Source organism: Aegilops tauschii, chromosome 2 (genome assembly GCF_002575655.3).
Source record: "Aegilops tauschii subsp. strangulata cultivar AL8/78 chromosome 2, Aet v6.0, whole genome shotgun sequence".
NCBI lineage: Eukaryota > Viridiplantae > Streptophyta > Magnoliopsida > Poales > Poaceae > Aegilops > Aegilops tauschii.
Genome location: NC_053036.3, coordinates 485,540,717 through 485,556,710, shown reverse-complemented (window position 1 = coordinate 485,556,710; position 15,994 = coordinate 485,540,717). Strand labels below are relative to the sequence as shown.

General features: G+C 44.1%; 1 protein-coding gene across 10 annotated transcripts; it reads left to right on the top strand.

The window, feature by feature from the left end:
- Window positions 1-581: 581 nt before the first annotated feature.
- On the top strand, window positions 582-6,515 carry LOC109750226 (histone-lysine N-methyltransferase SUVR4). 10 transcript variants are annotated; one of them, XM_073508854.1, is made up of 10 exons: window positions 582-900; window positions 1,594-1,818; window positions 2,140-2,383; window positions 2,468-2,711; window positions 3,435-4,144; window positions 4,415-4,671; window positions 4,790-4,856; window positions 4,958-5,008; window positions 5,874-5,973; window positions 6,085-6,515. In XM_073508854.1, exons 3-10 carry the CDS (start codon window positions 2,177-2,179, stop codon window positions 6,117-6,119), a joined length of 1,671 nt encoding a protein of 556 aa, XP_073364955.1. In that variant the 5' UTR covers window positions 582-900; window positions 1,594-1,818; window positions 2,140-2,176; the 3' UTR covers window positions 6,120-6,515. The 10 variants fall into 10 exon arrangements, with proteins under 10 accessions (XP_073364955.1, XP_073364957.1, XP_020164769.1 ...); XM_020309180.4 differs by having other exon boundaries at window positions 584-900; window positions 3,069-4,144; XM_020309183.4 differs by having other exon boundaries at window positions 607-900; window positions 1,642-1,818; window positions 3,069-4,144.
- Window positions 6,516-15,994: the final 9,479 nt, after the last annotated feature.

Below are 15,994 nucleotides of genomic sequence, written 5' to 3'. Positions count from 1 at the left end.
TCGAACTTTGAGAGAACGACGGCGTTCTTGCTCACATGCCAAGGCGCACCTTGCTAGACACGGTCTCGATCCCTCTGGTTTGCAAACTCAGCCACAAATGTGTTCTCCCCCACCGATCTGAAGTTGAGACCTTTAGGATTTTCCCACACCGGGCGGAGCGCGTTGGTGATGGTTTGGATGTGGAGGAGATTCCTGTGGAGGACTTTTCTGGCCAGCATCCACTTCGCCGGCGCCCCATCATCCGCATCATCAAGCACTAATGGCGTGGCCTCTTCTTTGGTGATGTCAAGTTTCCCCAAAGCCTCCGCCAGTCTTGCCCTAGCCGCCCTCGGCGACAAGGGATCTTTCCCTCTGCCCTGCCCTGAAGATGCTGCCATCCTCGGGCTACGATCATGTGCGCCTCGGCGAGGATCAGCGCGCGTCGCCGTGATCCACCCTCAAAACCCTAATCGCCAAGATGCGGCGCTCCGGGAGTTTCGGGGAAAAACTAGTATTTCTGGTAGTTTCCGCATGTATGTATGGAAGTGGTACTCCGTATTATTGTTTAATATAATATATGTGGTAAAAAAAACAAAGAAAATACCCCTCCCAGTCCCAGCCTGCGTCACCCGACCCGAACCCCCCGCAGAAAAGAAAAACAGTCGCCTCGCTCGATCCCCTCTCGCACGCCGCACGGAAAGGCTAGGGTTCCTCGCCGCCGCCGCCGCCGCCTGTCCCTGTCTCTTCGTCGCGGCTAGCTCCGGCCACATGGACGGCGGGTAGGAGCTCATCTTCCGCCGCTTCTCCATCCTCTGACGCGACTCCTAGGGCGCGGCTCCTCCCTCGCAGCAGCTCCTGGTCGGTCCGGCCAGGGCACCACTCCGGCGAACGGCCCCACACTCCGGCCGACGACCCAATCAGGTGAAGGACCCCCGTTCGTGCCCCCTCCCCTCCTCCCAGTCGTTGGCCATGAGTTCCCCTGCCAAGATGAGCAGGCCCTTTTGATTTTTTATGCCAAACATTCATCCAGATTTGCTATGAACTTCTGCTGATGTTTGATGTTTTCCTATCGATTTGCTATGTGGTGGTGAATATATATGGTGCTGCTGCTGCATATATACTTGTCATGTGCTGCTAGACATACATAAATACATGACCAAAACGAGATTTAGTTGGCTGTTATGGTTTGCAAAGTCTCATGTACATTCATGTTTTCATGTACAGTAGTAAGTTCTCACTTAGTATTGTACTCTGGATGCTAGCATTGTATTTCCATAGAGGAAATATTGATGGTTCTGTGTAAGATCTTTCATACTCGTACTCGTACTTGAGATAACGATGCATGTATGATGTGAGATAATGATGCATTTATGATATTCGTATGTCAGGCAATGATCTTTATTATGTTTGATTGTAACATATTGTGGTGTTTTGAAGTCGAATTTATGTTCATTTGAGGAGCAAAATGATAAAAATAACATGATATCATTTAATCAGGACAACCATATAGTCCAAGGGCATCACAGACTTTTCACTGACCATACAACAGATAAGCTGAAAAAACAGGCACTGAAAAGAACTGACTAGCTTATTATCTGGAGCTTATTTCCACAGGAGCTTATCTAGAGCTTATTTTCACGGGAGCTTATTTTCACAGCATAGCTCAAAAGAACTGGCCCTTGGTCAGCAGGCAGCAGTCATTGCGGACGCGTCGCCTCCTCGTCTCCCTTGGCGTCGTCCTCCTCCGGACCCCTCCACCTCGAAACCCCAGCCAGCCTCGCACTCGCATTCGCACCGCTCCAGAACCCCTGACCCGCTCCCTTCCCTTGGCGCGTGCAGGTCTGTGACAATCGATCCTCTCTAATAGGCACCAAAGTTTCAATTTCTTTTACTCTTCTTCTGCTCTAGGTGGGTGCATTCCCCTTTCCCTCCCTCTCCCACTACTGCTGTCTGTATGACGTTTCTTGGTACAACCTGATGCTATCTTCGCCTCCCTTCCAAGATTGGGGTTTCCAGTGCGGTTCTTATCCACCCGCTACTTTCGTGCATTCCTCTTTTCTCCTAGGGTTTCATAAACGAATTTATGTATTTATTTATTTACTTTTGTCTTATGAGGAGGGTTTGATTGACTGATAATGCAAATACACATCTTCTCTGCAGCACAAATAGCAGTGGGGCATTTCATTGAAGGAAGGCCATGGTTTCCCACAAGGATAGGGCTCAAAAGGCGTATGAGGCCATGGGGCGTCTCGGCTTCCCCAAGAAGCAGGTTTCGCCAGTCCTGAAGCACCTCTACAAGCTCTTTGAAAACTGGGAGCCCATCGAGGACGAGAGCTACCGCATCCTTGCTGACACCATCCTGGATAGCCAAAAGAATCAACCAATGCCTGCCACTAGCCATCATGTACAAATGCTACGCTACTTTCTGTTTCTTTACTGTATAATTACCATCTGATGCTCAGCCTTTCCAATTGCTGTTTCACATCAGGTGACAGACCAAGAGTCCGAGCCTCACAACTCAACGTCGGTCACACCAGATCCAGATGACCAACACCCTTCTGCTGCTCGGTATGACATGGATGTCAGTGATAATGAAACCTCCCTCATCAACAGACCCATGGATGTCAGTGAAAATCCCCAAGATGCTCTCTTCTTACAAGAGCCCAAGCCTGAACCTGAAATTGATGTTCCAGCTGCTCCTGTTGCCAACGACCTCAATACTGGGTCTTCAGGTATACCACTTGCATTATCTCACCATCACTCAGTACTTTCAAGACCAGGCTAGAGCTGTTCATGCTTTGCGTTAGTTTTAGTTGAAATTATAGTTCATACTGATGTTTGTATGCTCTGGAAATCAAACTCAACATTTTCCCTATGATATTACCAAATTGTTTAAGTCCTTGCGGTGGTTTCCGGTGCACATGTATGTGGTTTATTTTAGCATTTGCTTGGTTGCTTTCTTTCCTTTTTTTGGATGGCTGTGCAATTGTAGCAGTTGCTTTGATCATTCTCAATTTGTGATGAGTTTCTGTCGGCAATATTCTTGTTCTAATTGGATCTACTGTATTTGCAAAATAAAAAATAAATAGGTGGGGACAACATGCTAATTGAACATTGTAAAACAAGGGATATGCTGACATGGGGTTCTGATGCTAGAGCTAGCATAGTTAACCACGATCAAAATCCGGACAGCAGCCAACATGCAGTCAAGTATGGGGTAGAGTCTACTGTTCAAAATACTCACCAGGCATCTTTTGTTGAACTTGATGTAGCTTCATCCACTCTGGGTGAAGTGAAGGTGTCATTGAAATGCAAATTTGACCCTTCAGAGGTCTGCATTAGTTTGGACAAGGTCTTCAAAATAGTTGAGGATAAATGTCTCCGCTCATACAAGACCCTACCTCCTGATTTTTCTGTTGGCAAGCTGATGAATGAGATATGCCAATATGTTGCAGAGTCACGTGCTGTGCATTCTGAAGCTCAAAACAATGGTGGCAGCTTGCAAGAACAGGCTTTGGAGACGTATGCTCCCTTTGTGAAGCCAATTGCTTGTAAGCATGCTGTTGATGGGAATGGTAATGCTGCCGTAGGGTCATCCTCGGAACCTAGCTTTCAAAATTGGGTAGTTGCTTATCAGCCTCAGGAAGCACTTTTTAAGCAAAGGCCACTGCATGATGTTGCTGACATAACGAAGGGAGAAGAAAGAGTTAGAATACCTATTGTAAACGAATTTGGTAGTGATAGTTGTCCGCCATTGTTCTATTACATAAGAAAGAATCTCATTTTCCAAAGTGCTTATGTCAACACCTCACTCGCGCGGATTGGTGATGAGGATTGCTGCGCAGATTGTTCAGGCAACTGCTTATTAGAATCACATCCATGTGCATGTGCAAGATCAACTGGAGGTGAGATTGCATATACACCGGAGGGCCTGGTCAGGGCAGAATTAATTGATGAGTGCATTGCTGTTAATCACTTCCCAGAAAAGGATAATAAGTTCTACTGTAAAGCTTGTCCGCTTGAAATATATAAGACGAAGCCCTCACCAGATCCATGTAAAGGTCATCTTGCTAGAAAATTCATTAAGGAGTGTTGGAGTAAATGTGGCTGTGGCATGCAGTGTGGAAATCGTGTGATTCAGCGTGGGATAACATGCAATCTCCAGGTACTATCTTAAATCGTTTGTAGGTTATCACAGCTGTTATACTTTTGTGGCTTCCCATTTTTGGATGATGATCACTCATCAGTAGTTTCTTTATGGACCATTCTGTTCTTTGATGAATGGCCATTGGCATCATTCATTTGTTTTGCTATATTAACGTGTTTCTTGCTCCATTCTTGTAAGCACTAGCAAATCGAAACTTCACTTTGTTCCCTTTACTTTGGTGTCAACCTTGTAGCATGGAGATGAGCTTACCATTATTCCGTGATTCAGGTGTTTTTCACGAATGAAGGGAAGGGCTGGGGGCTACGGACGCTGGATGGGCTGCCAAAAGGTGCTTTCATCTGTGAATTAGTTGGGGAGGTACTAACAAGTTCTGAACTACATGAGAGAAAAGCCAAAAATTCTAAGCATGTGGATCAAGTGCTCCTAGATGCTAGTTGGGGTTCTGAAGGGGTGCTAAGAGACGAGGAAGCTCTCTGCCTTGATCCGACATTTTATGGGAATGTCGGGCGATTTGTCAACCATAGGTATGCTAGGACTCTTTCCCCATCTGTTCATTTATAAAGGCCTCAGCAGCCTTGTCTATTAATGCTATATTTGTACTTTTCGCTGATTTGTGTCTGATAATAATGCTTTGCCATGTAGATGCTATGATGCAAATTTGGTAATCATACCTGTTGAAGTTGAGACTCCTGATCGCCATTATTACCATGTAACTGATTTTTGGCAATTGATATTGATTTCTGCACCGAAGGTGCTTGATTTGCAGCTACATGCTTACGAGTAATTGACGTTTCCCCCCTCTTGACGCAGCTTGCATTATTCACTGCCAAGAAAATAGAGGCTTTTGAGGAGTTAACACGGGTAAGTGTTTGTATCATTTTCTCAAACACTAGTACATGACAACCACCTGCCACTACTTGATAATACCCTTAATTAATACCTGCACAATATGAGGTTCGCATGCATACTAGCCAAAGCGTTGATTCCCATACAATATTAATTGGGGCTTGCTTCAGTACACCCGCATTCCAAGAATTAGAATGGGTATTTTTGTCTTTTACTATTAATTAAGTGCTAATAGACCTAACCGTGTGCCACTTTATCTCATCCTTCCGTTACGAGAAAAAGGGAGAATACCACAATGGCTGCTGGGTGAGCTTGGCTAGTTTGCTTGATCGATCAATGGAATATAGGGTTGGCTTAAGCATCATCTAAACACTGCATGTGTGTGCTGTCAAAGGAACAAAATCACATGTGGTGTCTCTATCACGCGATGCCATATCATGACTTGTAGGGTGCCTATGCGGTGACTCCGTTAGCGGCGTTGGCGACGAGCTGTTCGCGTTGGATAGGGAGTAGAAGATAGTAGGTGAATATGTATGTAGGAGTACGATTTAAGACGACGAGAACTAGATCTGGAATACCCACCATCGATTCAATGAAGGGAGGGCGAGGTGGGGGGGGGGGGGGGGGGGGGTTGTAGTGAAGCAGGAACCATATTAAGGTGCTCACTGAATTCAGCAATTTAACTAGTATGTTGAGCTGACACCTACCTTTGGGTCAAATTAAGGGGCTGATGTTTGGGCGGCCTTATTTCATATGGGTTGGCAACACTAGAAATATCGAATTGTGCATGTAGAGCAGAAAAAAAAGATTAATTTTGCTGGCTCAGATCCATATATTTTGTTGTGAGTGACCATCACCCACTTAAGAGTTGTGATTTCAGGATTATGGCATTGATTTTGATGGTACTGATGACCTCAATAAAGCATTTGACTGCATGTGTGGAAGCAAGTACTGTCGCGGCGGCGGTCCGAAGAATTCAAGTACGTCCACCCTTTTTTACTGCTTATTAAAGCATTTTTTTGCCGTCAGAAGTCATCTGGTGACTGGACGTGGTGTGCTTAATTTGGACATATGATGATTGTCATTGGCAGGGAAGAGGACTAGGGCAAGTGCAAGTCGGAACTAGAGGGATTTGCATTCGGTCAAGAGCGGTGGAAGAAGAGTGTTGGCAGGAACAGGGCGCAGAGTTTGTTGCCTTATGATGATTGTAGATAGATGCAAGGGGCGGTGTCAGCCAGTCATATTTTGGGGTTTGGATGTAGTAAAGCCAACTAAAAATGCCTGATGCAGAGCAAGTGGAACTTAGGCGCTGTTCGGCAGTCCGCCCGCTCCGTAAAAATTGAGAATCTCGGGAGTACCGTTTCGCTGGCTCTGCACTTTTTAACTAGAACTCCGTCAGCTCCGGGAGCGGCCTCGCGGAGCGGAGGGGCTCCGAACAGGCCCTTAATTAGTATATGTGTCGTCAGTCTGTCACTATGTCGTGCGTCCGGAGTTTACCTAGCAATTGCAGTTAGCTTGCTTCTGCCCGAGCTTATTCTGCATCTTTCTCTTTCCATGTCAATTTTAGTTTCTGTATTTATTTATAGGTAAACGCTTGCAGCCGGTGCGCCGGCTGAGTTTTCGGCCGGTCGCACCGCGCTCGCTCGCTCGTTGTCTTCTACGCGCAAGCCACACGTCCTAGCTGTGACGGAGCTAGGGATGGGTGAGCTGGGGCCATGGCTCCCCCATGCCCAATTTTTTTCTGAAACGACTCTAGATTACTAGCTCAAAATGCTCTAAATTGATGTGTTTGGCCCCCTCCAAGGTTTTTCTTCTTCTATTGGCCCCCCTCGTACATGATTCCTGCCTCCGTCCCTGCCGGAGAGGATCCCCATCTAAGGCCCAATTCATGTATGGCTTCTCTCATAAGCCGCTTCCTCCATTTGTTTCTGTTTCTAGGTTAATTTGGGATAAACTAGCTTAGAAGCCTAAATAAATGGGGAGGCAACTTATGAGAAAATATTGTGAGGAGACGGCATACGAAAGAAGCCGCCAAAAGAACTGGGGAGGCAACTTCTTAAAATTCCCAGACACTAAAGAACTTTTTTTCTGAAACGACTCTAGATTACTAGCTCAAAATGCTCTAAATTGATGTGTTTGGCCCCCTCCAAGGTTTTTCTTCTTCTATTGGCCCCCCTCGTACATGATTCCTGCTCCGTCCCTGCCGGAGAGGATCCCCATCTAAGGCCCAATTCATGTATGGCTTCTCTCATAAGCCGCTTCCTCCATTTGTTTCTGTTTCTAGGTTAATTTGGGATAAACTAGCTTAGAAGCCCAAATAAATGGGGAGGCAACTTATGAGAAAATATTGTGAGGAGACGGCATACGAAAGAAGCCGCCAAAAGAACTGGGGAGGCAACTTCTTAAAATTCCCAGACACTAAAGAACTTTTTTTCTGAAACGACTCTAGATTACTAGCTCAAAATGCTCTAAATTGATGTGTTTGGCCCCCTCCAAGGTTTTTCTTCTTCTATTGGCCCCCCTCGTACATGATTCCTGCCTCCGTCCCTGCCGGAGAGGATCCCCATCTAAGGCCCAATTCATGTATGGCTTCTCTCATAAGCCGCTTCCTCCATTTGTTTCTGTTTCTAGGTTAATTTGGGATAAACTAGCTTAGAAGCCCAAATAAATGGGGAGGCAACTTATGAGAAAATATTGTGAGGAGACGGCATACGAAAGAAGCCGCCAAAAGAACTGGGGAGGCAACTTCTTAAAATTCCCAGACACTAAAGAACTTTTTTTCTGAAACGACTCTAGATTACTAGCTCAAAATGCTCTAAATTGATGTGTTTGGCCCCCTCCAAGGTTTTTCTTCTTCTATTGGCCCCCCTCGTACATGATTCCTGCCTCCGTCCCTGCCGGAGAGGATCCCCATCTAAGGCCCAATTCATGTATGGCTTCTCTCATAAGCCGCTTCCTCCATTTGTTTCTGTTTCTAGGTTAATTTGGGATAAACTAGCTTAGAAGCCCAAATAAATGGGGAGGCAACTTATGAGAAAATATTGTGAGGAGACGGCATACGAAAGAAGCCGCCAAAAGAACTGGGGAGGCAACTTCTTAAAATTCCCAGACACTAAAGAACTTTTTTTCTGAAACGACTCTAGATTACTAGCTCAAAATGCTCTAAATTGATGTGTTTGGCCCCCTCCAAGGTTTTTCTTCTTCTATTGGCCCCCCTCGTACATGATTCCTGCCTCCGTCCCTGCCGGAGAGGATCCCCATCTAAGGCCCAATTCATGTATGGCTTCTCTCATAAGCCGCTTCCTCCATTTGTTTCTGTTTCTAGGTTAATTTGGGATAAACTAGCTTAGAAGCCCAAATAAATGGGGAGGCAACTTATGAGAAAATATTGTGAGGAGACGGCATACGAAAGAAGCCGCCAAAAGAACTGGGGAGGCAACTTCTTAAAATTCCCAGACACTAATATCCTTAGGCTCTGTTTGTTTGAACTTTTGTTTCTGATTTTGCAGCTTTTCTACTTTGGCAAAAAACCAAAAAAGCTCCTAAATAGGTGTTTTTGCTTCGGCTTTTGGCTTATACCATCATATACCAATATTGATTCATAAACCAAAAGCCGAAGTAAAAATGCTCTATTTAGAAGCTTTTGTGATGTTTTTGTCAAAGTGAAAAAAGCTGCAAAAACAGAAACAAAAGGCCAAACAAATACGCCTTACTCCCTTGCGTCTCTGAAAAGAAGACCTGGACGCAACCACGTAAAGAAAAATCTGTGAGAACGAACGTGCTATCTCTGTCGGCGAGTTGTTATAGCACGTACTCTTTCTGTCCCAAAATTCTTGTTTTAGATTTGTCTAAATACAAATGTATCAAGTCATGTTTTAATATTAGATACATTCATATCTAGAAAAATCTAAGACAAGAATTTTAGGACGAAGGAGTAATAACAGTACCACAATCAGTCAAGCCATCGGTTGGATGGTTACGATGTTGACTAGTTGAGGCCATCAGGGTCAAACACCCGGAAAACGAAGTCTGAACTTCCTCCATAAAGTGATATGAAATCCTCCAGTTCATAGCATCGCTCTTTGTTTAATTTCCTCTCTCTTTCCTGGCCAGGTACCAGCGATGTCAACATCAAAAACAAAGTAGTGATAATGCATGCGTACTGCATCAGCAGTGACGAAACAATCGTACAGATAGGAAGAGCGATATGGAGCACGCCGAGGTCATATACACTTTGATTCTTCAGACGCAATGACCAAATACTTGGAAAAAAGATATTTCAGCTTTGTAAAGTTGAGGTCCTCGCTGGTGCACATGTGAACAGTGGTCATGGAACATGCTCTGCCTGATGCCGTTCGTCATGCCCAGAAGTCTTATAGAACTATGAGACTCTTGGCTCGCCGACAATGGCTCGAAGCAGGGGCTGTCTGGGACAGGCTGTGTGCCTCTGTGGTGGGTTGGGTTGAAGTACTATCAAATTTGTACTACCACGGTTCCTGTCATTATACGCTTTTAGGTATTTGGTGAGTGACACAATATTTCTAACCGTAGTCAAAGCTGTTCTATGTATATAAAAGGTTAAAATAAAGAGCACCTGGATGACTGAACTGTACTTGTGCATTTGGCAAAGTTTCCACAGTGAAGTTTTCATGGTTGTCTTTCAATTATTTGTCAGTACATTAAATTGTGAAAACAACTTTAAAAACCGCACCGACCGGGTTTTAAATGCACGCAAGTAATAGGTTGAAACTTGAGTGCTTTTTATATAAAAAGGGAAATTCCACATTTCTGGTCCCGCAACAAGTGATTTTTTGGGTTGAGCCGCGACGGAAAACACGAAACCTTAGCCATCCTCCCCTCCTCCACTGCTGGTGGAGGACGCCATCAGGAAAAAGCCTGCTCGGTCGACCGCGGCGGCGGGATGCCTTCTTTTTTGAACACAGGCAAGCGCTCATATACACGCGCATACACTCACCCCTATGAACGCACACACGCACACCCTACCCCTATGAGCACCTCCGAAAGACTGAGCCGACATATCATCTTGAAACTTACGAAGTCACCGTAGGCACCTCGTTATCGACAGGAACGTTCTTGTGAGACGATCTATTACGCAGGGAGCTCCCCAGTCATGTGACGCAGTGGCCCATAAATGGCACAACATAGTTGATGGACATGGAGCTTGGATGTCGGGCCAACGGTCCCGGGTGCCCTAGGTGGTGGTTGTGTTCTTGTGATGCATGGACGGTGGGGGTCAGAGTGGGCGTCCGATGTGGTGATGGGCCTCCGAAGTCCAGATTTGGCAGCGGAGGCTTATGGACTAGTCGGCGGTGGTAGTGGCGACGCAATAGCGATAAGGCAACAACAAGGTGTGCAACAGCGTGACGTGAATGGTGCGGTTACGGTTTGCGATGGTCATGGTCTCACGGAGTTGTTGTCGTGTCTCAATGTTGTTGTCTCTGCCGACCTCTGCCACACGAGGTTCCTGGAGCACGTGCGTGTGGGATGGGTCTCGACGGTGTTTAGCACTCTGTGTTATGTGACAATTCTTTGCTCGCACACATAGGTTTGATCGCGGGTGGTATACATGCCAAGGATATGCACGGAAGCGGCCATCTCCTGACGTGAATGCCATCGAATGGTTCCGATTCAAATTCACCGTTACCATGGTGTTTGTACGCCTTTCCATGCGGCTTCGTCTTCCTCGGTAAAGGTGGTGGCAATGTATGGTCTCTTCGAATTGGTGGTCCTCTTCGAGTACTAGGTCTAGGGCTCTGCGGTGAAAACCCTAGGTCCAATTCGTTGCATGTGGCAATGGTGGTGTTTTATGCATGATGTTCTAGTTGATGGCCTTGCTTTGGAATCTAATTAGACGAGCTCTCCAGGTTGAAAATCTAAGATTTTACCTACGATGGTTGGACCCTGCGATTGCTATTGTCGAGCGTCATTACTTTCATGGAGACCTTGCTTTAGGAGAACCTTTCTCGAAGCTCGTATGTTGTCAAGGATGGTTAATGCCGTTGTTGCTGGTTTGTTGCTAGTTGTTTGTTGTGTCAACTTTCTTTGTTTCTTCTACTTCTTCTTTTTTAATTCTTTTTGGTTGTGTGCATCCACGACGTCCGGTTAAGTCGTGATATTATGTTGTTGTAGAGACCAAGTGTAATTGTTATTATCTTGATATTATTATGTCACCCTTTCTTCACAAAAATAACTGATTTAATCTAGTTTGCTCCTTGAACTCTAAACCAAACAAAATCGATTCAAAACCCATACAAATGAGGTCCCTCGCCTCATTCAAAGTGGTTTGATGGATGGCAAACAGTTTTGTTCTTACAATGGGTGCCTGTTTGACGAAACAATGTTCAAAACACTTAGAATAAGCCAAGAAATATGAAATATTATTTGTAAACAAAACATGAGTGTTTGGAGAACTGAAAAAGAGAAAGATTTAGGAACTTTAAAAAATACAAAAAATAATGATGAAAATGTCCGAATTTTTCGTTAAATATTTGACAAACTACTCTAGTTGCCTTGGTTTCTACTAGACTTGTAGTTTCCATTTAGTTTGTAGTTTTGTGATTTTTTTTTCATTCTTGATATTCTTAATTTTTTAAAATATTTTTATATTGTTATTTTCGTGTTGTAAATAGATTTCTATTCTTAATAAAATATTTAAATCCAGTTTTACATTTTCTTGTGAACCCATGTGTGCAAAAGCACCTTTACATTTTTTTAATAAACTAATTTGAATAGGATAAAAAGTAAAATTTGTTGTATCTTGAGTGTTAAGGGTCAATTTTCTCTTATTTTATAGTGCAAAAAATACACTTGAAAACCATTAAAAGGGAATTTTACAAAAGTACGATCAACTTTAAACTTGTGACGCAGACTAAGGCATAGCCTAGTGGTGGGAAGGGGCTGATGCCTTCGCACCCACCCAGGTTCAGGGCCCGGTACTTGCAATTTGAGTTTGTTGCATCAATTATACTATAGGGGGTTCCCTTACAGTATTTCTGTCAAAAAAAACATAGGTCCAAAATGTTAGTATTTGAGTCCTGGCCATTAGTTTTCGAGGAATCAATCAGCACGCGTGGGGGTGGCGGGGGGGCTCTTGGGGTAGAAGCATCTTGAGTGGTTTCCATCGCATTTTATCTGTCAATTTCATCTTACCAGAAATTTTGAGTCCTGACAAGCATCTTGAAGCATTTTGAGTCCTGACAAATTCTTATCTGTCAAATTAATCTTACCAGAAAATGTTGAAGCTTTCAGGTTTCCATGGCATTGTAACTGACCAAATGACCTGAAACTCCGTTAGTCCGCGAGGCACAGAGGCGAGTCGTTCTTACAGCGTACAACTTCGTTCCTTGACAAAGATTGAGGTTCATTTCACACACTTGACAACGCTCGAGTTTTAAACTGGTACAACGCACCAACCGAACGTGTGCACAGCAGCAGCATGACTGCGCTGCTGCTCCTGTATTAATCAACACCATCATCAACTAGTGGCACAACGACACATCCTCTATTTAATTACAGGTTTGGTTGTAAAGTAATCGACTTTTGCAGCCACTCAGCCCGACGCATCTTTTCCTCTGACAATAAAATTAAACTAGTCGAGATATTTTAAGATGCGACAAGGCTGAGCATCCTTTGATTATGGTTTCAGGACGATGCTGAAAACACACTTGATCAGCAGCGGCAGGGAAACGGACAAACCAGGCCACAGCAGCGACTATTTCTAATCTCTAAACAAATTATGCTAGTAGTGCAACAAGAAAGCGACCGATAATTAGTTAGTCGATACACATGTGGCGCTGTAATGGCTGGCTGCTTACACCGGGTGAGTGGTCTTGTGCTGGAGAAAGTAATGGCTGCTTGCATTCGGATCACATGGGTTAAGTTAAGCTGCTTCGTGGTCCAAATCAAGCCATCATTTCGGCCCTGCGTCGTGCCTGCATGCACATGTGGTGTTGTCACCACATCGCATTTGTTTATCGCTGTAAAACTTTATCGAAAACGACGGATTTTAAGTATGGCAATTCGAACATTTTTCATGGCAACTTTAGTTCACACGAGGTTGACAAACATGATAATTTTCTGATAATTGAACGAACTGGGACAAAGTTGCCATGTTTTAGCAACTAAAGTTGCCACCTCGCGTCGATTAAAGTTGTCATGAAAAAACGTTTGGGATGACATGCTTAAAATCCAAACGTTCAGGATTTATCCGGGTCCAACTTTATTTTGGTTCCCGTTTGGGGAAAAGGAAAAAGGAAATGTACTAGATATGCTGAGGTGAATGAATTTGCGTTTAGGGTTCAGGTACTTGTGTATTTAGAGAAGAGAGAAATCCTCAACGTACTGCACATCATGTTTGAACATGGGCATCTGAAAATCGCCGCAAACGCTATGATCAAAATTTCCGTGTTTAGTAAAGTCTGCGCCTACAATGTTGGAAACAATGAGTCAAACATTATGTATTTTTCTTCCAGCAAATCTTTTTTCTCTTTTTTGTGCTGACTGTATCTGATGATATTTTTGAATAAATTTCGGTATGCTCTCATGTTGTAACGTTGATGCACGTCTGTGAATTTTATAAGATGCACAAGTACCTGAACCTTAATCTCAAGCACCCTAAACCTTAGCAAGTTAACATTACAAAATCCAATTGCTTCTTCTTTTTTTGAGAAAAAAATCCACTTGCTTCTATTCACAAGCTTCATTACATCTTCTCTGCCATGGATATATGATGTGAACACCGGTTGCAGGCCTGCATATGATACTTCAATTCTTGGCCCTCTAATTAACTACCTTTCGAGGTCTTCCATCTTGACTTATTAACCTAATGACAGATATTCCTCGGAGATTTTGTTGGTGGAGTTGGTCTAATCAAGGTAGAAATTTGCACGCCATACTTTTGACTTCAAAATTGAGATAACATAACCAAATCTCCATCACTATTCTTTGCTCCGCATGCGTTTACTCTAAACACCGATCTTTAAGCACACCGCTGCGCTTCATAATCATGCACAAAAAAGCTCACGAGCCCTCCCTTTATGTCCACATAATCACATGGTTTAAGTTAACAAAGGCCAAACCTGGTTGTGGGCTGCAACTAGGAGGAGAAAACAATTCCCCCAAACTTGTATACTATACTGAGACACAGAAAAGGCCTATGATTGAGGTCATAGCAGCCGCCACCTCCACTAGCACTGTGAGCAGTTGGGTGCTGTCTGCTGGAAATAGAATCTGGAAAGGTGGGATGAACCTCATCTATCCATCCATCCATCCATGGCCATTTCTTAATCTAATTCTAATCCTCCTATTTAGACAGATAATTAGGGGACGTAGCCGAGACCAGGTCGCTGGCTAGCAAAAGGACAATTGGTGATCTATTGCCGCTTTTCAGATTCCATCACGAGTGTGAATTTGCAAGGGGCTCGGGAGCAAGAAAATCATGCGCATCCGTTGAAGAAATTTGATGGGTGCAATGAACCACGAGGGAGGAGAAGAGAAAACCGGCACAAAGGAGCACATGTGCAAAGAATAATTCCAAATTCCAACAGTTGCTAGCGGGCGGCAGTAGGGCATAGCTTAGCTTGGCCGCGCCTGATTGGGCCGCGGCGCGTCGTTTTGCTTGAGCTGCAGAGTTTGATTGGCATTTAGAAAATTCAGAAATGAAATTATAGCAGTAACTCTGAAGCCTGTAAACCAAGTGACGGTTTCAGGCTTTGCAGCTTCATTCACTTTGGCTATCTATTCCTACATTTCTGCAACCATTTGGTCAGAGATTTTTCACCCCATGCGATGTTGGACTTCGTCGTCGCATTGGAAGAAAACAAACTGGGAAAGCATATCAGAATGCTGATCGAGTTTGTGATCCTGAAAAGAAACAATATACTCGCTGATCAAATTGCTGCACGGGTCCATTACACAACGCGTGTTCAAAGGTTTCGATAGAAGGTACGTCACCTTGATGCCTACGGACACCATGAAGCATATCAGATAGTATGTTTTCTGCACACAAATTTCTCGGTCTAGGGCGCAGCTGCTTCTTTATGCCTTCAGAAGAATGTTCTGGAGGCCTGCACGGAATAATGCCTTGTGTCTTCTGAAACCCTGAACCGGCTGCTGATTCTATCTCCTAACCACTCCTTTGACTTTGACGGCCGCACAAAAGTTTTCACAAGTCCATTTGGGAAAATCGGCATTTGCTAGCTATAACAGAGTAGAAACAAAAGTATTGGCATTGTTTGCACGATTTGTTCAAGGACAGAGTATCGTGATGGGCATGAAACTGTCGGTGATAATGAGCAGTGTGTGTTTGTTCTGGCCATATCGGACAGCTGAAAAAGATAGGGTCCAAAGATACAGTATCTCAATTCCCTTGAGTGGTTGAATTGAATACTGTTGATTAACAACAACAAAAAAAGATTGAATTGAAAACTGTTTGCGCAGCCTGAGCATAATTGGCACAAGTTGGAATAGAAAACTGCCATACTAGAAAAAATGTTTGCGCAGCCTGAACATATTCGTGTGTGAATCTAGAAAAAATGTTGAGTAGAATACTGTTTGCACAGCCTGAAGAACATAATTGGCACCAGTTGGAATAGGAAAACCGATATGCTAACGTTTTTTAGGAGTACTATATATCACTGTGCGTGAATCCGTATGGCACATGTTGTTCGTTTACTTTTTGCCAGATCAAACAGTGGTGATACAGGATCCATGACAAGACGGCCAGATCTGTCCGTGTCATTATTTAACTCTCACCACTGGAGAAAAGGGACCTTTCCTCCGGGTTTTCCCAGTCCTAACGCATGTTTTTCAGGCCTGTTTTTCATGGCGACAAGCGTGCACACACCGGAAAAGAACAGATAGCAAGACAAAAGCCCGTACTGATACACTGGTTTAATCCACACATTTGTCCAAAAACATCACATGATGCGATCCGGTGACCGAGCACATGCAGTGAGTAGTGATCAGTTTTGATCAGCCAAA